The sequence below is a fragment of the Pogona vitticeps genome, chromosome 2, assembly GCF_051106095.1.
Source record: "Pogona vitticeps strain Pit_001003342236 chromosome 2, PviZW2.1, whole genome shotgun sequence".
Taxonomy (NCBI): Eukaryota; Metazoa; Chordata; class Lepidosauria; order Squamata; family Agamidae; genus Pogona; species Pogona vitticeps.
The window spans coordinates 248,371,803-248,396,069 of record NC_135784.1 but is presented as its reverse complement, the minus strand read 5'-3'; the positions used below and the strand labels follow the sequence as shown (position 1 = coordinate 248,396,069).

General features: G+C 42.8%; 1 protein-coding gene across 2 annotated transcripts in view; it reads left to right on the top strand.

Annotated features, from left to right (window-relative positions):
• Positions 1 to 15,224: 15,224 nt before the first annotated feature.
• CHSY3 (chondroitin sulfate synthase 3) overlaps positions 15,225 to 24,267 on the top strand; it is a 104,257-nt gene continuing 95,214 nt past the window's right edge. For both annotated transcript variants that reach the window (XM_072992390.2, XM_072992389.2), the window contains exons 1-2: positions 15,225 to 16,070; positions 22,885 to 23,168. In XM_072992390.2, coding sequence (XP_072848491.2) covers positions 15,236 to 16,070; positions 22,885 to 23,168 — 1,119 coding nt within the window. In that variant the 5' untranslated portion in view covers positions 15,225 to 15,235. The remainder of the gene's footprint in view (positions 16,071 to 22,884; positions 23,169 to 24,267) is intronic.

Genomic DNA, 24,267 nt, shown 5'->3' with positions numbered 1-24,267 from the left:
GGCAAAATCAAGATATCTGGGGACGGGATGTACCAGTACATCCAGCTACAATTGTCTTCATGTTTCTGGGTGCAAAAAAATGGGACAATCGATTCAAAACAGTTAAAACCAGTAAAAAAATAACAGAGAACATCCCAGAATAACTATTTTGGGTGTGAGGTGGATCACACTACAAAGGATCTGTTGAGTTCAGGGGCATGGGAGGAGTGATGTGCCATTTGGTGTTCTCCTCCTGTCCGAACAGCAAATGACCCCTTGTAGCCTGATCAGCTGTCAATTAAGTGCTTCCCCTGAGGGTCAGGGGAACTCTGTTGGTGCCATTCTGTTTTCTCCTTACCCCTTCCCTACTTCCCTTCCCTCCTTCTCCCCTCCTACTTTCTCTCTTGGAATCTGTAGCCATGATGGATGCTCTCTCCTGGCTAAACAAGATAAACAGTAAGTGTGCCAAAAAGACTGCATGTCCTACCATTGGGCCAGAAAGGTGTGCAACAGCACCTGATCTGATCCAGATTCTGATGCCAGTGATCCATATACCATATCTGTATATGCCAATGTGGGCAGGTTCTAAGCCAACCTCTGTCTAGGACCCTCTCTTCAATTTAATGACTTCTCTTTATTTCATTGCATGATCCAGATACAAGCCCTGGTACTATAACACAATTTTGTAGGGAACCCTTTGGCTTATGTTAAGTTGGAGCTGTATCACAGATCCATACTCGGACAGAATAGGGATGCAGCCTTAGAAGAGCAGCAACAGGTGAAGAGGGGCAATAGGAGGGTGGCGGGCACAGAAACCTCCTGCCTATGTGTATGTGCTATACAATTCATTGAGTTTTTGTCCTGCAATAATTTAACGATAAATACTTTAAAATATAGTTTTGCCTAAAATAAGGGGGAAAGACAATCCCACCTCAGTGCAAGAATCCAAATTCCAAGCATGAGAAGGGGGAAACAACTGCATAACATCAGATGCACATTTTTTGCAAGATTTTGGGAAAGGATTGGTCAAGCTTCTTCCCATTTTCTGTTCCCATTTGGTTCATTTCAGCATTCAATATATTCTTGGCAAAGAACCTCAAAGCAGAGGGTTTTATATGTTGCCAGAGAAAGAAGACTCTGCTGTAAGAAATCCCCACTTCAAAGAGCTTTTCAACGTCTTTCCTCAATTTGAGCTGGCTAAATTACAATTTGTGCAAGGAGGCAGCAAATATGAGTGAATGCTTTCAAGCACTCTGCCGCCATTTCCCATCACTACCTTCATAAAACATAGCAATACAAAGTTTAACGTGCCTCCCCTCCATTCAACTGATGTCCATCTATTTTATATAATAATGCTTGTGATGAATAAGAGAATGTGTATAAATGCATCCATAAAATGCTGCCTGCAACCACAGTCTTGCTTCACAAGGTGGTGCAGTTACACTTCATGTTGTGGCTACTGCTCTTCTGCAGACCCATAAAATGTGCATCCCCTCCAGCATCCACCCCCCCCCAGCATGTCTGTTTAAAGCCTCTCAAGCATTGTAGCCTGTTGTGTTCTTAATGATTACACAGGCAATCTGCTCCACATGCCGGAAATAACATTGGAATAGTTGGTTTATTTAGCTTTACTTATTTCTACTGATTTAGTTATAATCAAGGTGGATGGTACTTTAGGAAATGAAGCATTTATTGAAGGGAGCTGTCCTGAAACCATCTATTCAAGAATTGTCAATGAGGTACTTGAATGTAGACAGTTATTGGATTATGAATATTTATTTACTAGGGCTGTGATCCAAACTCCAGTAAAACAAGCTGAATCCATTTTTTACAGATCTGTTGCTAAAAAAGACTGCAGGTAGGTACTCATGCCTTGCAAAATTATTGGACCACCACACTTTAATAATAATAATAATAATAATAATAATAATAATAATAATAATAATAATAATAATAATAATAATAATAATAATAATAATAATAATAATAATAATAATAATAATAATGACGACGACGACGACGACGACGACGATGATGATGATGATGATGATGATGCACCAAAGTCTGTCCCATGTCATTGAAAAGTGCTACTGGAACAAAGATCTATCAAGCCTGTAGAATCTGGAAGAGGTCACTCTCCCTTAAAAATTGGGCACTGTTTGAGGGTTCATTGATTTCAACTTCAAAATCAGTCCTTGGGTGGCACTGAAAATGAGCCCAGTTCAGGCATTACTCACTTAGCTTTCCTCAACACACAAGGAGAGGAATGCCAAAAATGTCACTTTCCTCAAGCTTAGCCCTGCCACCTCCATTCTCATTTTGTTCCTATGGAAAGTGATGCATTTCTTTCACATGGAGGATTTCTATGTCAGCAAGATTCCTAATTTTCCAGGATTCCTCCTCAGAAGGGGGTTTCCACACTTACAGAAGCCCTTCATCTTCAGATGCATCACTTGCCAAAGGGGGAAAAATAATGGCAAAGTTGGGGCAGAACTAGGTACTCCCTTGCTTGTGTGTGGGGAAAAAGCAAGATGCTTCTTGCCTGAATAGGGCTTTAGCTCTATGCAGCTGTCATACAATAATTGTGTAGAAGAGGAAATTTTAAACAAGGTTTAGCTTGTTATGAAACCACACTAGCTTAAATTCTCCTTTTCTCACAGCCATTAGATAGGAGCCCTGTTCTTTTTCATGCAGCCACTCTACTCTACCTACAGTCCCTTTATCAGCCATAGTCAGTCTGATGCCAACCAATTTTGTTTTAAGGGAGAGATCATTTGCCCAAACCGCAGCACTGGACTACTGCAATATGCTGCACATAGGCTTACCATCAATTGATGCAGACCACAGTGTTCTGAAAGTTACATAATTTTGGGCAAAATATAATTAAAATTAATTGAAAGCTTTCTGTCCCTGTTTCAGGCTCTGAGGTTCCCTTTTGCCCTAGGGACACCTTTAGGGGCCACAGAACCAAACAATAGGACAAATGTCCATCACATCACACACTAACTTCCATTGAAGTTAATAGGACTTAAGCACTAAATTGAGCTACATAAATAGCTATGTGAAATTCAGCTTTTATACAGACTTCTTTGTGTGGTAGTTTTGCTAAAATCTCATGAATTCATCAAATTAAACAATTTTTTTCCTGTGGTGGTAATACAAAATTCATTTGAATGCAGCTAGTTTAACATCCACAATAAGTTAAAACAGCAGAAATCTTATAGTTGGGAGAAGCTGAGTGGGGAGAACAGGGGTAATGATATTAGCAGAAAAAATATTTGGGGTGGGGGAACAGAAAAGCAAAGTTCACGAACATTGGGAGTGGGAGCATAGAAAAGCAAATAACACTTTGGGGGAGATTGTCTCATATTTCCTGGGTGTGTGTGGACAACATTGGGAGACAGATGAGACTTCACTCCTCACTCCATCTCTCGGGTGACACTTAGATCCCCTGATCCTCAACCCCCACTTGCCATGCCCTTAGCACCACTCCCTACTGGTATGCATTCTGTCCAGGATTCTTGTAAAGTTGTAATTGGGCCCAAAACAAAGAAACCTATCTTCTTTACCTATCTTTATTGTTTAAAGAGAGAATAAAAAACCCTCAACAATATATAAAAGGAGGGGAGAGGGTACAGAGGTTGCCTCTGAACATGTAGTACTGAGGCAACAGCCTGAGCAGGTATAAAGACTGCACGTTTTTTCCAATAAAATAAAATGCATTGTATTTCTGTTTCAGTAGTTCTGTGCTGTTGAGTCAGTTCTGACTTACAGTATGGTGACGACTTCCAAGGTTTTCCAGGTATATAGTGCTCAGAAGTGTTTTGATGTTGTCTTCTCGATGTTTTGCCCAAAGCTACACAGACTGGCTCTTCTCCTGAGACACTAAGGTCTTCAACTCCCAATCTCTGGCTCTGCAGCCAGACATCCAACTCACCAAGCTAACCATCCATCCTTGCATCCTGGCTCTGCAACTTAAATCACAGCCAGCCATTTTTCTGTTTAAATTATAGCAATTATATTAAATTATAGAATGTATTTTTAAAATTATAGCAATTATTATTACAAAATGCATTTCTACTCATATTGCCTTGTGCAAACCTTATCCAATTGTGAATCTTCTCTTGACCTGACCTCCTTTTTGGTGATGCATAAGTGGTTACACTATTTTATCCTGTGGACAATAGTTCCTAAGACGACTCGAGGCTCTACCAACATCTGTTCCTCCAGCCAAACTTGCACCCTGTTGTACAAAGCCTATAAACATGAGTATCAGAAAAAAAGTGCCTTAATGTATCTTCAAGCATGTGTGTATAGTGTGGTTTGCTACCTCATATAAGAGCCACACCATAATGCAAAGTATGATACTGCTGCACTATGGAATATTTTTGTTTCTTGTGCTAGTCAGCTAGTCCTGCCCTTCTCCAATCTCCTTCTTCCATCATTTATATTCCCCTACTCACCTATCGGTCATTCTTTCTGTGGCCATTAAGCAGGCTTAGTCTCTGCTGGACTGCTGAGTTTCTTTGCCCCTCAGGTGTTTTTTTTTTAAACTTCTGAAGATTTTGTGTGTGCTTGTGGGTACTCCTGCACTCCCAACTCTGCTCATATCTTGTAAGTGGATGGTGCACTTGGGTCACATTCAGAGAATAAGTCTATTGGGTCATTTCTAATATATGAATAATACAAACATTGTTTTTAAACCAGAGTCCGGAACATTACTTTTAAAGATTTGTTACTTTACTCATATGACATACAAAACCCTTAATGGTTTGAGATCTTATTAGTTGTTGGAGTGCCTCTCCCCAAGAATATCCACCCGGCCAACCCATTCCTCCCAGGCCTTATTTTTGAGGATGCCTACCCCCTAAAAAGTAAGGAAAACCTATATTAGAAACTGGGATTTTCATCAGTGGCACTCTCTTTGTGGAACATGCTTTCTTCAGAAATTAAACAAGCCCCTTCCCCACAGACTTCCAGAAGATTACTAAATGAGGCCTTTGGCAACATCTTCTTTTAGTCTGCCTGTTACCCATTTGTTGTTGTTTTCTTATTCCAGTAGTCATGCAGAAACTTTGTAAGTGTAATGAGTAACATTTTCTAGACTGCTTTTTACATTATTTTAGATTACATTAGGTATCCTTCAGTCTCGAGAGACTATGTTTTAAAGAGCCAATTAAAAACTTGCCTCTTTAGGCAGGCCTTCCCTCCTGTCAATACTTGACTTTATTTTTTATTATAATTTTCTGTTTTCCCATCTTGAGCACTACTAAGCATTACTAATTATTATTGTTTTGAATTGTTTTTAACTGTTTTCATTTACAGTGTTTGATGGAACCCGCCCGGAGTAGACTTTGTCTAAAAGGGCAGGATAGAAATCTAATAAATAAATAAATAAATAAATAAATAAATAAATAAATAAATAAATAAATAAATAAATAAATAAATAAATAAATAAATAAATAAATAAATAAAGTGCTCTGAATAGAGGACTTGGAACAGTGTCTAGTGTGGCTGAGAAGGCCTATTTGAGAGTGACAATCCCCCACTGAAGACAATCTGTACCCCGTCTAGCAACCTGATTTTTCTGGTTTTGGGACTGCCTCTTTGCCTTGGCCTGCTGAACAAGTGTCTCTTCAAATTGGGAGAGGCCATGATGCACCACCTGCCTCCAGGTTGAACACTCAGATGTCAAGGTTTTCCATCTGTTGAGGTCCATTTCCAAGGCCTTCAGATCCTGCTTGTAGATATCCTTGTATCGCAGCTGTGGTCTTCCTCTGGGGCAATTTCCCTGCACTAATTCTCCATATAGAAGATCTTTTGGAATCTGACCATCAGCCATTCTCACGACATGCCCAAGCCACCATAGACATCACTGTTTCAGTAATGTATACTGTACATGTCAAAATTCCAGCTTGTTCTAGGACTACTCTTATTTGGAACTTTGTCATGCCAAGTGATACCAAAAATGTGTTGGAGACAACACATATGGAACGTGTGCCATGCACAAAGGGTCCAGGACTCACTGCAGTACAGGAGTGTGCTCAGGACAATCTCTATAGAACTGGATCTTGGTATATGCCATCAGCTTCTTATTATGCCATACTCTCTTTGTGAGTCTAGAGAACATGGTAGCTGCTTTGTCAATGCGTTTATCCAGCTTGACATCTAGGGAGAGTTTGTAAGAGATCATTGAGCCAAAGTACATAAAGTCATGAACAACCTCCAATTCTTGTGTGGAGATGGTAATAGAGGAGGTGAGTCCACGTCCTGATCCATGACTTGTGTTTTCTTCAGGCTGATTGTTAATCCAAAGTCTTGAAAGGCCTTGCTAAAACGATTCATGAGTAGCTGGAACATTATTTTAATGCAACTTTTCACTTGTTACCAAAAAATTAAAGAGTTTTGGATAACTATGTTACTTGTATTATACTCAGTGTGGTGGACTGCAGTGGTTCCCAACTTTAGGTCCTCACATGTTCTCAGGCCACAGCTCCCTGCAATCCTGGCCAGCACAGTTAGTGGGGAAGTCTTCTCAGAGTTTTAGACCAAGAACATCTGAGGACCAAACGTTGCGAACTACTGGTGTAGTGAATAGACTGACAGACTAGAAGAAATGGGTTTGATTACTTGGTTGCAGAAACTCATGGAAGGCAGAATGGAACTGGTAAATCCACTCCTTAAATATCTCACCTACCTTGAAAGCCCTATTATGGCACTATAAGTCAGTTCTGACATGTTATTTGTAACTAATTACTTCCAAGCTCTGATTACAACAGCTGAGAAGTCATTTCCCCCTGCACCATCCTTGTAAAGCCTTATGATGAGACTAGTAACATATGCTGCATGTAAGGTCTATTATAAAGATTGTACAAGCTTCTGTCAAAATGAAAACCAGTCATTTACATTAAAACTGATGGGACACTATTTGGTCAAGACATTGTTGGCAAAAATGGAAATTGAATTATGTTAGTATTGAACAATTCAGAATTTTCAAATACCTCCAAGGTTTATTCAATGAGAAATTCTCAATAAAACTCTGGTATACCAGCAAAAGAGAGTCATAAAATTCCCTTAGTTGGTCATTGGATTCCTAAATAGAATGGATAAGGACACATGGATACAACCTATTCACGTGTCTATGAGCACTTTTTCACAGCTGTGTTTTCCTCTGAGAATTATGCAATATAGCACTTTAACTGCCTTGCTTCTTGATGTGGTTCTCTGCTACAGATGTTGTAGCAGATAAGAGATGATACAAATCATTAACTATACAACTGCATTACTATTCCACAAGCCAAGCAAGAGAAAATGCAAGAAGGTTCAGTGTTCCATTGTAAAGAGTAGGTAAGGAAAAACTGCTATTGGAAAATGTGGAGAACAACATTCACTCTTCAAACACCTGAAAGGCTTTTAACAAAAAAAAGGCAAAAAAAATTGTTCAGCTGGTGAAGAGTAGAAACAGACACAGTGAGCTTAAGTTATTGGACAGCAGTGTTTCTGCATATGTGCACAGTGCATTTCTGTGATCCGTGATTAGCCACAATCAGCCCCCTTGCAGAAGAGACTGAAGGAGATTGGTACACTTGTAACATTGTAATCAGGCTTGAGTCTTGATACATCTCTGAGCAGAAAGTTTCAAATTAGCTTCAGTGTTGGGCAAGGAATTCATCAGATGACTATTTTACTGTAATACAGAAATACAGTACCATTTCAGATCTTCTCTTGGAAAGAAAGCTTGCCACAAAGAAAGATGGGTTAAAGCATTTTCTATTTGGTAGCTCTGTTCTGCCGTCAGAATTTTACAGACAAATACTCCCTGCAGGACTGTAGTAGCTGATTATTCTAAAAATGAAGATCTTCACCACAGTTCACAATAGTCCACCTGTGGAGCAACAGATTAACAAACCATCTTGGAACTACAGAGATAGAAGGGTCATTGAATCCAGTCACTGTCAAGAAGGCACTGTGGGAAATCAAACTCCCAGCTTCTGGCTCCATAGCCAGAGATCTAATACTGTATCTCAGCTATTGAGCATCACAGTTGTGTTTTCTTCCACCACATTTGGACAAATTCATAGAGACTGTTTAGTGGGCAAAGTGAGGAGTAAATGAGGAGATAATAGGGACCACTGTGACCCCCCCCCTTCTTCTCTTGGGTTGAGATGGCCTCTCTTCCATAAACAAACCCAGACGGGTTGAGCTGAAACATGGTTTACTGAACTTGGACTATAACAAGGAACATAGGTAACCGGGGACAAATCCAAACTGGTGAAATGTTTATCCAACATCTCCTCCCACTTTGCCTGTGGTCTGTGACGGCAAGATAGGTAAGGGGCAGTGCAACCATGACTTATGCCACACTGAGAACCAAACCTGCCAATTCTTGATTTTCCTATTTTGGGAGGCTGTTCAGACCAAGAGGGTTTGATGCCTTGTTGCTCGCTCTCTTGTCAGTTTGAAAGGGCTGAAGTCTTTGATGATCTTTCTTGGGCTTTGTGATGTCTCTCCCTTCTCTCATGCTCATCCTAATACATTGGCTTGGGAGGGATTTGGGGATTGAGATGTCTCTCAGCTTCTTCCCGAGGAACTTGCAGTTGGACTATCACCCTATCCAGGGGTCCTCCTTGAAAATATACTCCTAGTAACCTAGGGACTCAGGCTCTTCAGTATGCAGATGATAAACCTTGGCCCTTTGATTTACTAAAGTCCCAAGTATCCTCTTCTTCTTCCACCAGGCTGAACACCTTTATTCTTTCCTTCTGTTTTCTTCTTGCAAGGCTTCTTATCTTCTTCCCTCCTGCCTTTCTTTCTCCTTTTATCCTCCTTCTCCCCAATGTCCCTTTTCTCTCCCCAGGGATCACTCTCCTGTTCCTGGGCTTCTCTCACACATCTCCCTTAAGCTTTTTCAAGTGTCCTTCTTCCCCCACCCCTGTCTTTCCTCTACTCCATGGATTTATCAGATCCCTAGGGAACTTGAAGTCCACCAAAGTTTTCCCAAAGTCTATTGGGGAGCTGCAAGTAGGATACACAGCCAGTAGCAGGGAAGTATGGCATGGCCCGTTGACAGGTTCTCCCTTATTACTGTCTCCCATCTCACACCCATGCAGTCTGTGCCAATGCCAGGAGAGCATAGTCTTGTTGTTTTCTGTTGCTAGTGCAACTGGGAAGTGTGGTCAGATGTAGCTGTTCCAACAGACTGGGTTCTGGTTCACTTTGCCTAAGGAGTGAACCATTGTCCGAATCTGCCACCTGCTCTGCTGCAAACAAAAAATATTTGCATTTTACAAGGATTGGGAAGGAGAGGTTGGGATATAGACAGAAGCATTAACTGTCCTTGCAGATTAGCTAGGGGTTAGATTCACCACATCCACTCTGCCTGCTGATAACTAATTAAGTCAAAAACATGATCCTTCGAGACCATAATAATGTGCTCAGAAAAGAATGATGGAGTGAAAAAGAACGATGGAGTGAAAATTCTGTATTCCACACCATACCACGCTCTTAAAACTAAAATAAATAAATAAATCCGCTTCAGTCTGTTTTATATGACACTTTCATTTGCTCCATAAAAACAAGGGGTACTCTACTGTCATAGTCTTTCTGCAAACTCCGATAAAATTCTCTTCTTGTCTCCCTAATACTTGTGGTGCATTCTAAAAAGTGTGCTCCTTATATACCACTCCACAGAGAGTGGTATATATCCACTCTCTAGGTGATTTACAAGTTAATTATGCAGGCTACACATTGCCTCCCCCTGCCCTCCAGCAAGCTGGGTACTCATTTTACTGACCCTAGAAGGATGGAAGGCTGAGTGAACCTTGTGCTGGCTACCTGGGACTCAACAGTTTGTCTGCAGTACTCTAAAGCCCTTAGAATATCCCTAAGTCTTTCTTCAGACTTCTTTAATTTAATTCAATGTTATTTTTTTCTTTTTTAAATATTTTTTTAAAAGAACACACACCCAGATGAGTGCTCAATTTTGCTAATTCATGCTGCTTTTACCCACCTTTTGTCTTTCTAACACTTGTGGTACATTTCTAAAGCCCTTACGAGTATCTCCAAGCTAAGAACTGCACCAATAAAGAACCAGAGAAAGAACAAGATTTAGGCTGGGTTAAAGAACTGTAGAGAAAGGCATAATGATGGCAAACTAAGGCAAACTAAAAGGCACAGGAAAGTTAAATCAAAGTAACTAGTTCTATGCCTATATTATTCCTTTAATGTGCTTGCTAAAAAGAATCGCTTAGATTGAGATTAAGCATTACAACAGTGCAACGAAGACCAAATGTAAAGATTAGAGTTGAAGAACTTTACTGCAGGGATAGGCATGGTGATGCAGCAGTGGCTTGCAGGCAGGCAAAGAGATAAAGCAGTGTAAAGCTAAAGAGGTCTAAGCAAGATACCCTTCCAGGCTGGCACAGCCCCCTAGCCTTCATTTTGGAGGTATTATACTAGATCCTGTAAGAGCATTCTCATGTTTCAGAGCTGATATACTACACCAAAGAACACAGCTAAGATGATCTAGTGTAATTATCATAGCTGAAGTACTGCAATGCACTGAAGCAGCTAGTTGGTCAAAGCATGAATAACAGTTGGCAAGGGTGGGGAAGCAGAGCAGCATGAAGCTATATCAGAATAAGCAGAGCAGCATGAAGCTATATCAGAATAATAATAATAAAAAACCTTTCCTAACTGGCAAGCATAGTTCATTAGTATTGAAGGCATCATCCTGTTGCAAAGTTCAGAATCAAAATACTACATTGCAAAGCACAATTAGACCCAAAATGTGAACCATGATGGTTCTGTCAAAAGCGCAGTTAGAATCATAGAATTGGAAGGAGCCTCTAAGGCCATTGACTCAATGCAGTAGTCTGAATCGAAGCAGATCTGACAGATGGTCTGATTTTCTCTTGAATGCCTCCAGTGCTGGAACACTCACCATCTCCCAAGTTAATCACTTCCACTTTTGTACTACTCTAACAGTTAAGAGATTTTCCTGAAATTCAACCTAAATTAAGCTTCCTGCAACTTGAATCCATTATTACATGTCCTGCAGTCTGGGATGATTGAAAACAGATTATGCCCCTCCCCATGACTACCTTTCAAGTATTTGAAAAGTGCTATCATATCTCCCCTCAGTTTTCAGAACCATCTAGTCATCCAGTTGCAATATCTCATCAAGACATTTGGTGGTGGTGGTGGTGGTGGTGGTGGTGGTGGTGGTGGTGGTGGTGGTGGTGGTGGTGGTGGTGGTGGTGGTGTGTGTGTGTGTGTGTGTGTGTGTGTGTGTGTGTGTGTGTGTGTGTGTGTTTGTGTGTGTAGGACAAACAAATGCTGCTGTCTGAGGATCCCTCACTATGCTCTTGACCGGCAGTTCTTGCCCTTCCTGCTGGGACATCTATGCTTCTACCTTGAGCAAGACTGCTTGGTGCTGCCTCTCGAGGTGCTTAAGCAGGCCACTGGCCCCTGCTCATCTAGTGCCCAGAATGAAGGCAGACAGCAGTCCTGTGATCCCTTCCCAAGTCTACGTGGCTCTACACGATGCTCTGCCTTTTCACCCTGCTTTCCATCTCAGGCATTGTTTTCATCACATTGCCACCACCTCGGATCTTCAGGATCTAACAACATTTACTTAGCCTTGGAAGCAGGCTTCCTGCCTCTCAGGATGGTGGCATCCCGAGCCTGCTGTCCATTTCTGCCTCCCCCCAAAAAACGATGACACCCTCAAAGCTTTATTGGAGGGTAATGGAACAAGACTGCTGCTCTCTAGCCCTAAGAGGGGCAGTTGTACTTACATTACTGCTGCATAGATTCTGCACAGCTAATCAACTTAAACTAATGATCAGATATAATGGTAATAATGGTAATTGGTGGAACTCTACATGATGCATATTTTTAATTAATGAGGATATACGATAGAAATTTATCTCAGTTATTTGCTCAATGAAATTACTTATTCATGCATGCATTTATTTGTATCATTTGAAATGAAATGGGCAATAAAACAATAAAGCTTTACAACATGATTTAGATGTGCAATATAATGCTAATAACAAAGTTAACAATGTTAATGCTAACAACACTGTTTTGCTCCAGAAATGTGAATGAATACATGTGCTTACATGTAGACACACAATGGAGTACAAGATAGTTTTTTTTTAAAAAGTGAATCATACAGATGCGTGCACACACACAACACAGAAAGGGGATTGTTACATAAAACACACAAAGATTTATACACAATAAACTGGGGGGAGGAGAAGCCAGATATAAGATTACTACTGTAATTAAGAAGACCAAAATGTTGGGAAGTGAAGAGACAGAAGCTTAGGAATCAATCCCAGATAACTGAAAGCTGAACCACCATCTATTTCTACGCTTTGCTACGTACGTACTACTTACTAATAACTAAATCTAGCGAATGAACCAAAATCTCGATGGTATTACTGACTATATGATGTCCTTGCTCACAGACTCTGTGGCTGGAGAATGCTGGTGAGATTACTGCCCAAGACTGTTTGACAGAGCTGTCAATGTACAAAGCTCAACTCGACCGGGAATACCCCATCACATCATCAAAACATTTTCCTTACATGGTCATGATGAATACACATTGTCTGTTCCCCACCTCCACCCCACTTATTCAAGATGTCTGCATCTCTCATTTGGTCCACATCACTTTGCATCACGCTGCTTCAATCCAGAACAAAAATGGACCAATTCCCTTTGATGCAGATATGATACAAATTGAGCCAGATCAGCCTAATTTGGTCCTGTCTTGAACCAAATCAGTTGCACCACCCTAGAAGCAACCACATGTAGACGTTACAGAGATTACTAACTAGCCTATGTTGAAGCAACTCATGTAAATAAGCTGAAGTGCAAGCAAATATTTATAGAAACGTAATCTGTGGAACATGTATGTAATACTGAGATTCACATGCAGGTTTTGCCTCCTTCTTGTACATGTTCTCTACATAAATATTACAGAGAATATCTGAAAACTGCTGTTTAGTACTTTTGGCAGCTTCCAAAAACAGTCATACCAGAAGTGTCACTGCTACAGTTTTCTGGTCACTACACTTCCCCCTACTTCTACCCACCCATTCTTTTTTTTAACTATGATTAATAAACTTGTACAGGCAGCAATGTAATTAATTCAGGTCCCCATCATTCTTCTCCCCAAAATGAATGATGCTGTATTTTCCAAATTATTTATCAATCACTGCTCTGTCCAGTGATCAGCTGTTCTGGAAAAATTCAGCCCCTCTTTCATCCTCTGTTCCTAGGTTGCTAGTGCCCAATCTCCAAAGAGTAGTCACTGCTTTCCCTTTCACGATTTTGAAAAATGATGCTTCTCTTTTTTCAGATATGCATTTTATCTTCTCCCATCCCCCGCTGGAAACAGCTATAATAACCTAGATTAAGTTTTGCAAAGCAAACGAGTGGCTGGTGTCTAAAGAGAGAACAGGAAAGCTTGGATTCTCTTGGGAAGGCACAACCTCTGCCCCAGAAGCCCTTCCCCCAAATTCTGTCACACTTATACATTGTCTGATGTGCCACATCCCATACTGTCTGTCTTTGGTTTCTGAAAACTGAAGGTTTATTTTCAGAAGCCCTCTATTACTATGTTACCGGACTGGCTCTGAAAACAGGTTTGACTCCTTGGCTGAAAGGAAGCCTTGAGGATACAGGTAGTCACACAGGGAGTGGGGTAAAGCAGGAAAGTGATGTGGTGCATCACCCAACCACTGCCCGTTTAGGCTTTGTCGTGTCATGATATTACTTCTTAAAACTTTCCGAGTTCTGCCCGGAGGTCATATCAGTTCAGCACTTAAGTCTTAAACTGGTTTAATAGGTGTCCCCTTTTCCCAAGTGAACCCTGAGAGGATTAGCCTTCTCTAAGTGGAAACAAGGGACCTCTTTGCTTTTCTTAGCATATCCCTGACCTCACCAAACAAAAATTCACAGGATCCTTAGTAGAGGTCTCTCCAGCCAATACAAGTCAATGCACGGTTTGAACGTAGCTCTATCCACAACATATGACCCACTGAGTCATACTTGCATGCCCCCAAACCGACAATTAATAGTGTACTGTTCTCAAGAACGCTTCCTTTTCTTTGCCAGTCCCCTCTTTTCCAAAAGGGGAAAATGCAGACACGTTGCTCTTTTCCTCCAGAGTGCTAACCCGGGTGTTCCTTCTCCCGCCCGCTCCCCGCCCCAAGGTCCCACACAAACCTCCATCTCTTTCCCTCACCACAACCTCGGTTTTTAGAACTAAGCAACACGTCTTCGCCCGTTCCCTCCTGTAAAGTACAGTATTTGGAAAGGAACGAGGACCCGGGCGGCGGGAACGGGCTGCCCACAGAAATACCGGGGGGGGGGGGGAGAGAAGCGAACTCGGGAGGGGGGCGCCCTAAGAATGCGCGCGCGAGGAAACCTGTGGGGAACTCGTGGGAGTTGATTTTTTTTGGGGGGGGGGGAGGCAGCAGGGAGAGAGGGGAAAAAAAGAGTTTCCTTCCGGAGAGGCCGCTCAGGCGGAGTCGGCTGCTCCTGAAGCCTTCGCGCAGCAAACTCCGTACGGATGCCAGCGGGCTGACGCGGGAGCGGCGGCGACGGCAGCGGCCGCCTTTCTCTTGTCCTGTGCGCGGCGCTCGGAAGCTAATGCCGGCCACCCCCAGGGAACGGGATGAGAGGTCTCCGAGGCGGAACCTGCCTCGTAGCCGACGGCTGGTTGCTTCTTTTCCTGCCGCCCTTGTGAGGAGGAGGAGGAGGAGGAGGAGGCAGAGCAGTGGGAGGGCCCCGGTGGGACCAGCCCAGCGGCGCTGACAGGAAAGCCGGAGCGCACCCGGGCCTCGGTGCCCCCCCTCCCTCTTTCCTGACACCGCTGCCGCCGGCGGCTGAGAAGTTTGACTCGGAGCAACAGCCCGAAGCCGCTCCTCCTCCTGCTTCTGCTTCTGCTTCTGCTGCTGCTGCCGCCGCCGCCGCGCGCGCTGCCTCCTTCTCTGCTGCGGCGCGAGGCGACCACGCCTCGTGGGCTTGCAGGGGCGGTCTCGGGGTCTGGGAGAGTGACGAGAAAGAGGCGGAGGAAGAGAAAGAGAAGGCGGCGGCGGCTGAGGAGGAGGAGGAGGAGGAGGAGGAGAAGGTGGAGGTGGAGGCGGCGGCGGCGGCGGGACCCGCAGCTTGGTGGGCGTCTCCTCACGGGAGGGACCCCGCTCTCTCGCCGCCGCCCCATCCCGTGCCCACTACCACCATGGCAGCGCGGTCCCGGCGCCCCTGGCTGAGCGTGGTGTTGGGGCTGGTGCTGGGCTTCACCGTTGCCTCCTGGCTCATTGCCCCCAAAGTGGCCCAGCTAAGTGAAAGGAAGAGGCGAGGCAGTGGCGGCGGCGGCGGCGGCGGCGGCCACGGCGGGCCCCTGAACGGCGGCGGCAGCAACAGCCTCTGCGCTTTCTACGGACGCGTGGCGGGGCTGCCCGGCGGCAGGAGCCAGTTGCGACCCGGGGAGGAGGCGCCGGGGGCCGCGGAAGCAGCCGGCGGGCTCGGGGGCGCCAGCCTTCGAAGCAGTCTGTGGGAAAAAGAAGGGGAGCAGCAGCAGCTGCCGCCGCCGCCGCCGCCGCCACCCGCAGCGGAGGACCAGCCGGTGCCGACTCTGCCCCTCGGAGCCGCCGGGAAAGGCGCCGCCACGCAGGGAGAGGAGGAAGGGGAAGGCGAGGAAGGCGCCGGCCGCCACGGGAGCAGCCACAACGGCAGCGGGGACTATGGGGGTGCCCCGGGCTGCGCCAAGACCCGTCACTTTCTCTACGTCGGAGTGATGACCGCCCAGAAGTACCTGAGCAGCCGGGCGCTGGCGGCGCAGAGGACTTGGGTGCGCTCCATCTCCGGCCGGGTGGAGTTCTTCTCCAGCGAGGGTTCGCTCCCGCCGCCTGCCCAGCGAGGAGAGCAGCCGCTGCCGGTCATAGCTTTGCCCGGAGTGGACGACTCGTACCCGCCGCAGAAGAAATCGTTTATGATGCTCAAGTACATGCACGACCACTACCTGGACACCTATGAATGGTTCATGCGGGCGGACGACGACGTCTACATCAAAGGTGAGGCGGAGGGGTGGGGGTGGGGAAGGCCGTCGGGGCTGAGCTCCAGAACCGTTTCAGTGCTGCCGGGCTTTGCTTTGTTAGGGCTCCGAACCTGTTAGGGCTCTGGATCGGACAGAGTTAAGGAGGGTCAGGAATGAGGGAGCACTTGCGAAGACAGCAAAGACTTCTGTGGCACTCGAAGGACTGAACAGATTTCATTTGTGATGGACTGCAGCCCCCTTCATCAGAGGCCACGCTGATACACTGAACCCCTGCAGATCGCATTAGCGTGGGCTCTTGAGTAGATCAAGCATCCTCTGGGCTTCCAAGCTTGTATCCCAGTCGTTTAATTTGGAGAGCTAAGAAAGTGCGTGCAGAGCCAGAATCTGCCTGTAAGCATCTGTCTAGCGTTCCAGGCTTGGAAAAAGTTGTGAACTCCCCCCCCCCTTTTTTTTTTAAACTGGGAGTTCAACATAGTAACTTTTGTGTCCTCTGTGAGGAACCTAAGCTACCTCACGGAAAGCCTGACATTTGATCTCTAACTCAGTACTGTACTGTTTACATTGACAGGAAAGATAGATGGTCCTCCTGGCATTGAAAGGATATGTGAGGGAGGTTTTGGAGCCACGTGGCCCAGCTTTCACTGAAACATCAAAAGCGCGTGGGCACACACACAAACACACACACACACATATTATACTGTCACAGATAATAGCTGAAATTTCCCCACCATCTGTGCCAATTAGCTAGACCAAGAAAGAGCTCACCACATGTAACTAAGCAAAATTGAATTTCCCGTATGCTCAGTGGTATACACTCCAGCTATGCATACTTTATTAGGGAACAAGTTCCTTTGAATTTAGTGTCAAATATACATAGGATTACAAGCAAGAATTGAGGCTCTCTAGTTCATGGGTTACTCTTCCCTTGTCTGTCCTCTGAGTTTATCAAAGTTAACACAGAGTTATATATATATATTTTAAAAAAAGCATGTGTCCATGGCTAGAATCTTAATCATTTTTGATCATTTGACACCTACCTACTTTCAGGAGTTACAAGGAAACTTACGCCAAATGAAATTCACATTTTCCCTGCCTGGCAAGTGATGGAGGAGTGATAGCTGGCAGTGTGGCTTTTCTGTGGTTGTGATGAGCTTGTAATCCTTCCCTGTGCAAGCTTTTTCTTAGGCCAGGGCTCTGCTTTGACTGCTTAGTCTCTGCAGAGTTCCAGCTCTCTTTTTCTTTGGCAGAGAGCTTATCTTGTGAATGAAATTCAAGTCATGAAAAACCCAATTCTCCTTCTGCCCATTCACTAAGAAATGTGTAATAAAGGCTGTATATGTTTTATGATTTCTACTTTGGAATTTTATCTGATAAGTTCAGAAAAGGCTACCAAAGACACCTGTTGCTCTGGAGCAGTGACAAATATTGTGACAGTCTACATCAGAATGAGCGGTGGAATGCTGCAAACCTATAAAGAGTTGTTTTAGTCTGCTTTGAGCTATTAGTTGGCTCTTCCAAGCAGTTCCACTACAGTGGTACATCAGTCAGATTCTTTTTGTTTCCCCAGTTCTGTTTCATGGTTTTATTTGTATTTGCTCTTCTGTTTGCATTAAAATGTTTATGATTTGCAGGATGTTTACAGTATTATATGATTTCCCCCCCCCCCAATGAATTTGTGCCAACTACTTTTGTCAGTCATTTGCAGCACAAAGCTGAGAATCCAGTGACACTTCAAGCACTTCTAGCTTATTGCTTCAGGAACTTTGGAAAGGAAGAGCTTCTTAAGCTGAAGTGTGTAGTGGACCAAGAAGCTCTTGGGGTTCTTATATATGGTCTTATATATAGCTTCTGTCCATGATGTGGTTAAAAAGTTCTTATTACTGTATTGAACATCTGAAAGAAGGATTTATAGATTTCCAAGCCCAGAGGATGTCTCCTGGGTCTTACCTGTTTCATGTTCTCTGTGTATAAGTAGTTGCAAGTGCTCATTTTCATTTGGAAAGATCATCCAAATACAGGTCAAAGGGGATTGTGTGATCACAAAGCTTTTCAAGGAATGTCACTAATTTTAAGAAACCAAGGCTTTTCCCATACTCTATTCATCTGCAAATTCTTAAGACAGGACAGGAAAGCAGCTTTCTAATAACACAAACATATATGTACCTATGCATGGCGACCTGAGTGTAAGCCATTGACTTGCCTAGAACTCTGAACTCATTGAAACTTTTAAGTAGAGACATATGTAACATTTTATTGTTCTTCTCAGTTAACGTGCCTAGGAGTGTACAGCATATCAGTCTGACACCTAGATTGGGCAACCAGGTTCTCTGAGTGCACTGTCTCTTGAAGTTAGCCAAAGTCAGTATATATTCTAAAAGTGAAGTAAGTTTTTCAAACACACACACACACACACACAAACACAAACACACACCGCCCCCCCACCTCACAGTAAGGAGAAATAAGTAAGATATAGAAGCACATTACGGGGTCTTTCTCCCCAAAACCTAATGGCTCTGCAAGGAGCAGCATGCGTTTACTTGAAGTAGTGCTGTAGGTGAGGAAGGAGTTTTTGCCTCCCTTACCCAGGGATCTCAAACTCAATTTACCTGGGGGCCACTGGAGGCAGAGTCTGGATGAGGCTGGGCTGCATCAGATTTTCCGCCAAGCGGAGCAAGAGCCCGAGGGGCTCCGAGGAGGAGAAGGAGGGGAGTGCGAGCCCTCGTTGCCAGCCACGACGCTCTCCGGCTCCTTCTTCACTACCACCACAACCAGCAACAGCAGGATGAAGAAGCGGAGAAGGAAGGGAGCACCGGCGGGGAGAGGAGGGCACAACATAAAAATTTTTTTTAAACCTCACAGAAACGCCTTGCCAAAGGAGAAAAGCCTCCATTGGTACCCACGATATTAGACAGAATGGGGTGGGCCCCCACAGGTGTGCACACGTACACACACACACACAGAGGTCCAGCAACCTTCCTCTGAGGGCCCCCCTCAAAAAAAAAGGCACACTCAGGCGGGATGGCTGGCAGGCTGCAGTTCCGGATGGAGGGTGCAAGAGTCGCTGTCTTGGGAGAGAGCCGGCGAGCGAGGCGAGGCTTTTTTGACTCTTGACAGCAGAGGACATGTGGGCAGTTCAGGGGGGCAGGCAAGGCGGGGGCCACAAACTTTCATCCGGTGGGCCGCATGTTTGAGACCCCTGCCCTTACCTGTCTCCTTCAGCCATGCTGAAAACTGCCATCCAGTCTCAAAAGGCCTGATATTTAATTGCAAATAATCAAAAAACTTATTGAGACAACATCTGACAATTTAACATTTAATAGTGGCAACCACATTATTAAAATTAGTGTCTGACTTGTCAATATTTCCTTAAAACATTATTTTATTACAGTAGCTCAGCAGACCGTGTTGTGTAAGGTGCTGTTCTTTCACTGTGAATTAGCTGCAACCATCCTCTCATGTATGGCAGATTAGGTACTTTGAAAAATGTCTTGACTTTCTGCTCTTTATGAGTCTCACTTTGTCTAACATTTATTTCAGATGTTGTCTTAGAAATGCATTACAATTTAAATCCAGTACAGAATGTTGACTTTGTTTAAATACTGCAGTGGTTTCTTGGATGGAGGGAATAATCAGGATGCATGGGCTGAAACAAGTTTAATAGAAAGATGCGATCAGTCTAAAAGCTGTGAATGTGTGTTAGCAAGAGTGTTGTTTGTTTGACGCCCTCCAGTCATATTCTTTTAGTTCATATGGCTTAAAGTAAATGCTGAGAAGATATTAATTCAGGTTGGGCAAGAACTTAGTTCTGGTTTCCAGTATAATAGAGTTTATTGTATCCTTGTGCCCTGCAACCTAAGGGTGGCAGTCCACCCTTGCCTTGCCCTTTGAATGTGCATAGATCACATTGTGTGCTGGTTTGCAACTTCTGTCAGTTCAAAATTTTAATTTAGGGATTGAAATGTAAAATATTGGAAAAGGCTTAATGACAATATATACATTCTACATGTTTTTCTATTTGTAGCATATTGCAGTATTTGGTGTTATTATTCACAAAGGTTACTCTCCCTTGCAATAATGAAAGGCTGTTTGTTACACATTAGTATTCTAATTATGAGTTTATAGGGTATCTTTGAAAAGTCTTATCTCTTAAGCCTCTGTGCATCTTGTTGAGGTACATCTGCACGCACATCTTTATTTGCATTTTCATGTTATCAGAGAGAAAATGAAGTGTTTTTCCCCCTTTCCTTCCATCCACCTTATTTCTCTTTCTCTTTTGGCAGAAGATAATTATTTCTAAGGACTAACTGTGACTACTACTGTTGGATTATAGCTACTTATTTGGTATTACTGCTGCATGAGAGTACAGACTGATCTTGTGCCAGCACAACAAATCAATATTCTATAAGCCAGTTCTAAAAATGGGGGCAACCTTATTTTCTTGATATCTGAAAATTTTCTTAACTCTCAATTTTCACTTTCCCCCTTTTGCTTTTTGTGTCTTTTTGAAAAAATAAATGAACATTTAAATTAAAATGGAGGCAGCCCATAGTACAGATCATGTGCTCATCTTCTGTGATTCCCTAGCACTGGATTATTCTACATGAGGGAAGGTTCTGTTGTAATTTGTGTGTAGCGTATTTATACTTACACATCCATTTTAAAAAGCCAGGAAATACGATTCTTAACGCCCTTCCCCAGATAATGAATGTGGGATATTGTGCTTATGTTCCCATGATTCAAAAAGCCAGGGAATAACCTGATATTGCTGCACAATGTTGTGCTCTTGTTGGCAGCGAGAAAAGGATGTTAAGCTTTACATAGCAAAGGACAGTCTGAACACTGACAGCACTGATGGCAGCAGTCAAGATAGTGGTCTGTGGTGTCACCTCTAACACCACCTCCAACACCACATTTCAGATGAATTGATTCTCCTCTGTCTGACTTTTTTTATTTATTTATTTATTTATTTATTTATTTATTTATTTATTTATTTATTTATTTATTTATTTATTTATTTATTTAATTATTTAATTATTTAATTATTTAATTAATTAATTTATATGCCGCCCACTCTACCCAAAGGTCTCTGGGCGGCTTTACATAGTATGGATGATTTTGACCTTGGTTTCAAGTGACAATCTTTGCTAAACCCAGCATGCCCCCCAACCCCTAGGTTTATTTCAAAATATGAGAAGATATCCTTTAGAAAACATGCAGACAACAAAATTAGAAGATAGTTTTCTAATTTGCATTCTATAGAGCAGAATGAGCTTTCTAGTCTGCATTCTATGGAGTGAGCCCAAGAAAGTAACTTGTATACCATCTTTATTGCTGGCATGGTGTCGTCAATATTTAAGCTGACTTTTGCTGTGTAAATTTTGGCATCTTTTTTTCCTACTGGCAATGTGGGCACAATATTCCTGGTATTTTGAATATTGGATTCAGAAACACAGTATCCAACATTCATAAACCAGAGGTTTTTTGAAGAACTGAGTTATTTATTATTATGAATGGCTTTTGGTGCCATTTGCTTGAGTGAAAATATACATGCAAATAACCAGGTATGATGATAGGGTATAGTGCAGATAATAAATGGAATACTATTCATGCTGAGAAATGTTGGAGCAGTTTCAATACCTATAGACATGTCATTATTGTATAGTAAGTAATTTAATATCTCATTGTTAATACTGCATACTGTGAATGTGGCTAGCAAAGTTGGTCAGCTTCCATTTCATAATGAGTGTAAGAGGATAGCCACAGCAATAGAAGAGGAAATGTATCCAAAGGCAGCAGTAGGGCATTGGGCAAATGATGGAGAAATGGAAGAGGGAATTGATGTCTGTACAGTTTGCAACTTAGTTGCTTATCTAGGAATTAGAACCTGTAGCAGGCAAGTGGAAGATTGCAGAGCTACAGTATGTGGGATGTATATTTGTAGAAGGGCAAACCATTATAAAACACTGACTTATATTTAGAGAACTGTGAATAGAGATCTGTGAATAGAGTTCTGCTTGCCCACGGAGACCTTTCCTCCTTGCCCTTTGTATTGCAGTTCTTTCTAGCTGCTGAACAGGAACCCTGAGATTATTTACTGCTTAGCAACTGGGACATTGGGATAGAAATGGAATTTCCAGTATCCACCCTGATAGCTAAGGGTTTGGGATGGAAATAAGAGAAAATCCGATAGATTTCCTACGGGGTAGCAGAACTGTCTGTTACTGGCTTTAGGGGGGAAATGGGGAACATGTAGCTCCTCAGAAACCCAATTGCAGCCCCTAAGCCTTCCTGTCCTCTGGACCCTTCCAAATTAAAAAACCCCAACCACATGCTTTTTGAAAGACTAAAATAACACACAAGTTCTCTTCTGCATTACAGGGGCATGGCAGCCAGTTTTGCCATTTCATAGGGCCCGCAGTCATCTTGGAATCCCCTTGCAAATTTATTTTTTAAAATGTTGTTTTCAACCACCAGGGGTATGGGCTTTTCAATAGCAATTTTTTGTAAGAATTTTTTTGGGGGGACTGTGGGATCATGCGAACAGATTCTCTAGGGTTCAAGGTTGTGTTCTGTTGCCTCTGGATTTCTTGAGATTGCCCACTCCTGCTCTAAGCGGTCTTTCAGTTTGAGCCATTGACATAAACCAGTATTTTCTTGATTTTATAGGGAATTCTGAGTCCAGAATATTCTAACTTTTCCTTTAGCTTTAGTATTATTTGTTGGAAAAGAAAAGATCATGGAGTCATGGCTTAAAAGATAGTTGAGGGGTTTAAAAAACTTGAAATGGATGATAGGGTATGAATAACCTCTTCTCTTTTTTCCTACTGTAGGGGAAAAATTGGAGGAATTCCTTCGGTCACTGAACAGCAGTAAACCTCTTTATTTGGGGCAAACAGGACTTGGAAATATTGAAGAACTTGGAAAACTGGGTCTTGAGCCAGGAGAAAACTTCTGCATGGGAGGTCCTGGGATGATCTTCAGTCGCGAAGTTCTCCGGAGGATGGTGCCACACATCGGAGAATGTCTTCGAGAAATGTACACTACTCATGAGGATGTGGAAGTGGGCCGGTGTGTTCGACGGTTTGGTGGAACTCAGTGTGTCTGGTCATATGAGGTAAGGAATAAGGCATTAGTGGTGCCGGTTTTCATATATGGTAATAAATATATTTATTTTAAAAAACATTTTGGTCACATGACCCCAATCCTTTTTTAAAAACAAAAACATGTTATTAATGTTTCAGTCTATCTACATTCAAATTTGTGCTTATTAAACATCGTGTTATATGGGTTGCATATAATTATTCGGTTTTTGTGTCTTGGTGTCTTCTTAGTTGTCTCTTCAAAATCTATACATTTTTAAACTTTTAAACCGTTCATGTGTATATTTCCCTTGTTGTAGCATTATGTCCCAAGATACCAAGTACTTGTGTTTCAAGTTAAAGATGTCCAGTAGCTTAGAGCAGTGGTTCTTAACCTTGGGTTACTCAGGTGTTTTTGGACTGCAACTCCCAGAAGCCTTCACCACCAGCTGTGCTGGCTGAGGTTTCTGGGAGTTGCAGTTCAAAAACACCTGAGTAACCCAAGGTTAAGAACCACTGGCTTAGAGCAGTCAGTCCAATCCATCAATAATTGCTTCAATAAGTCCATTTTAGTAAATTCATCACCTTTAGGATTAATTTAAATCCAGTCTATGACAGAAGTTGACAGCCCCATTCACTCGATGTTTGTATTAGACTTTCCAAAGTTAATTGTCTATGTTTTAGTCGGCTCTCAAAAAAAAAAAAAAAGAGGAAAATCAAAACATAGTTCCAAGTTTGAGTATTCAAGGTCATGTTCTGGGCTTTTTACCAACCCTGTAAATAGCTATAACAGTTTAAATCCCTGCGTTGTTTGGCTAAAATAATTTAAAGAGGAAAATTTCTTAAGTTTAACGCCAAAGTATTACCAAACTTCCTTCCTTAAAGTATAATTAAGTGTTTAATTAATGTCCAATTTATTTTCTTTGTGTCTCTTTGCATCTTTTTCCACTTCTCCAGATCCACCGCAGCTCAATTTAGTGGTGGGGCTAAGAGGCGCTTTTTTTCCTGTTAAAGCAATTATTCCATCCAGAGATAGTTATAGAGCAGTATAATTAAGATTTTGTATCCAGTGGTATCACCCAGTGGTAATGGTGATGTTAAATTGGCTGATTTATCACTTCTTCTTTTGCTGGC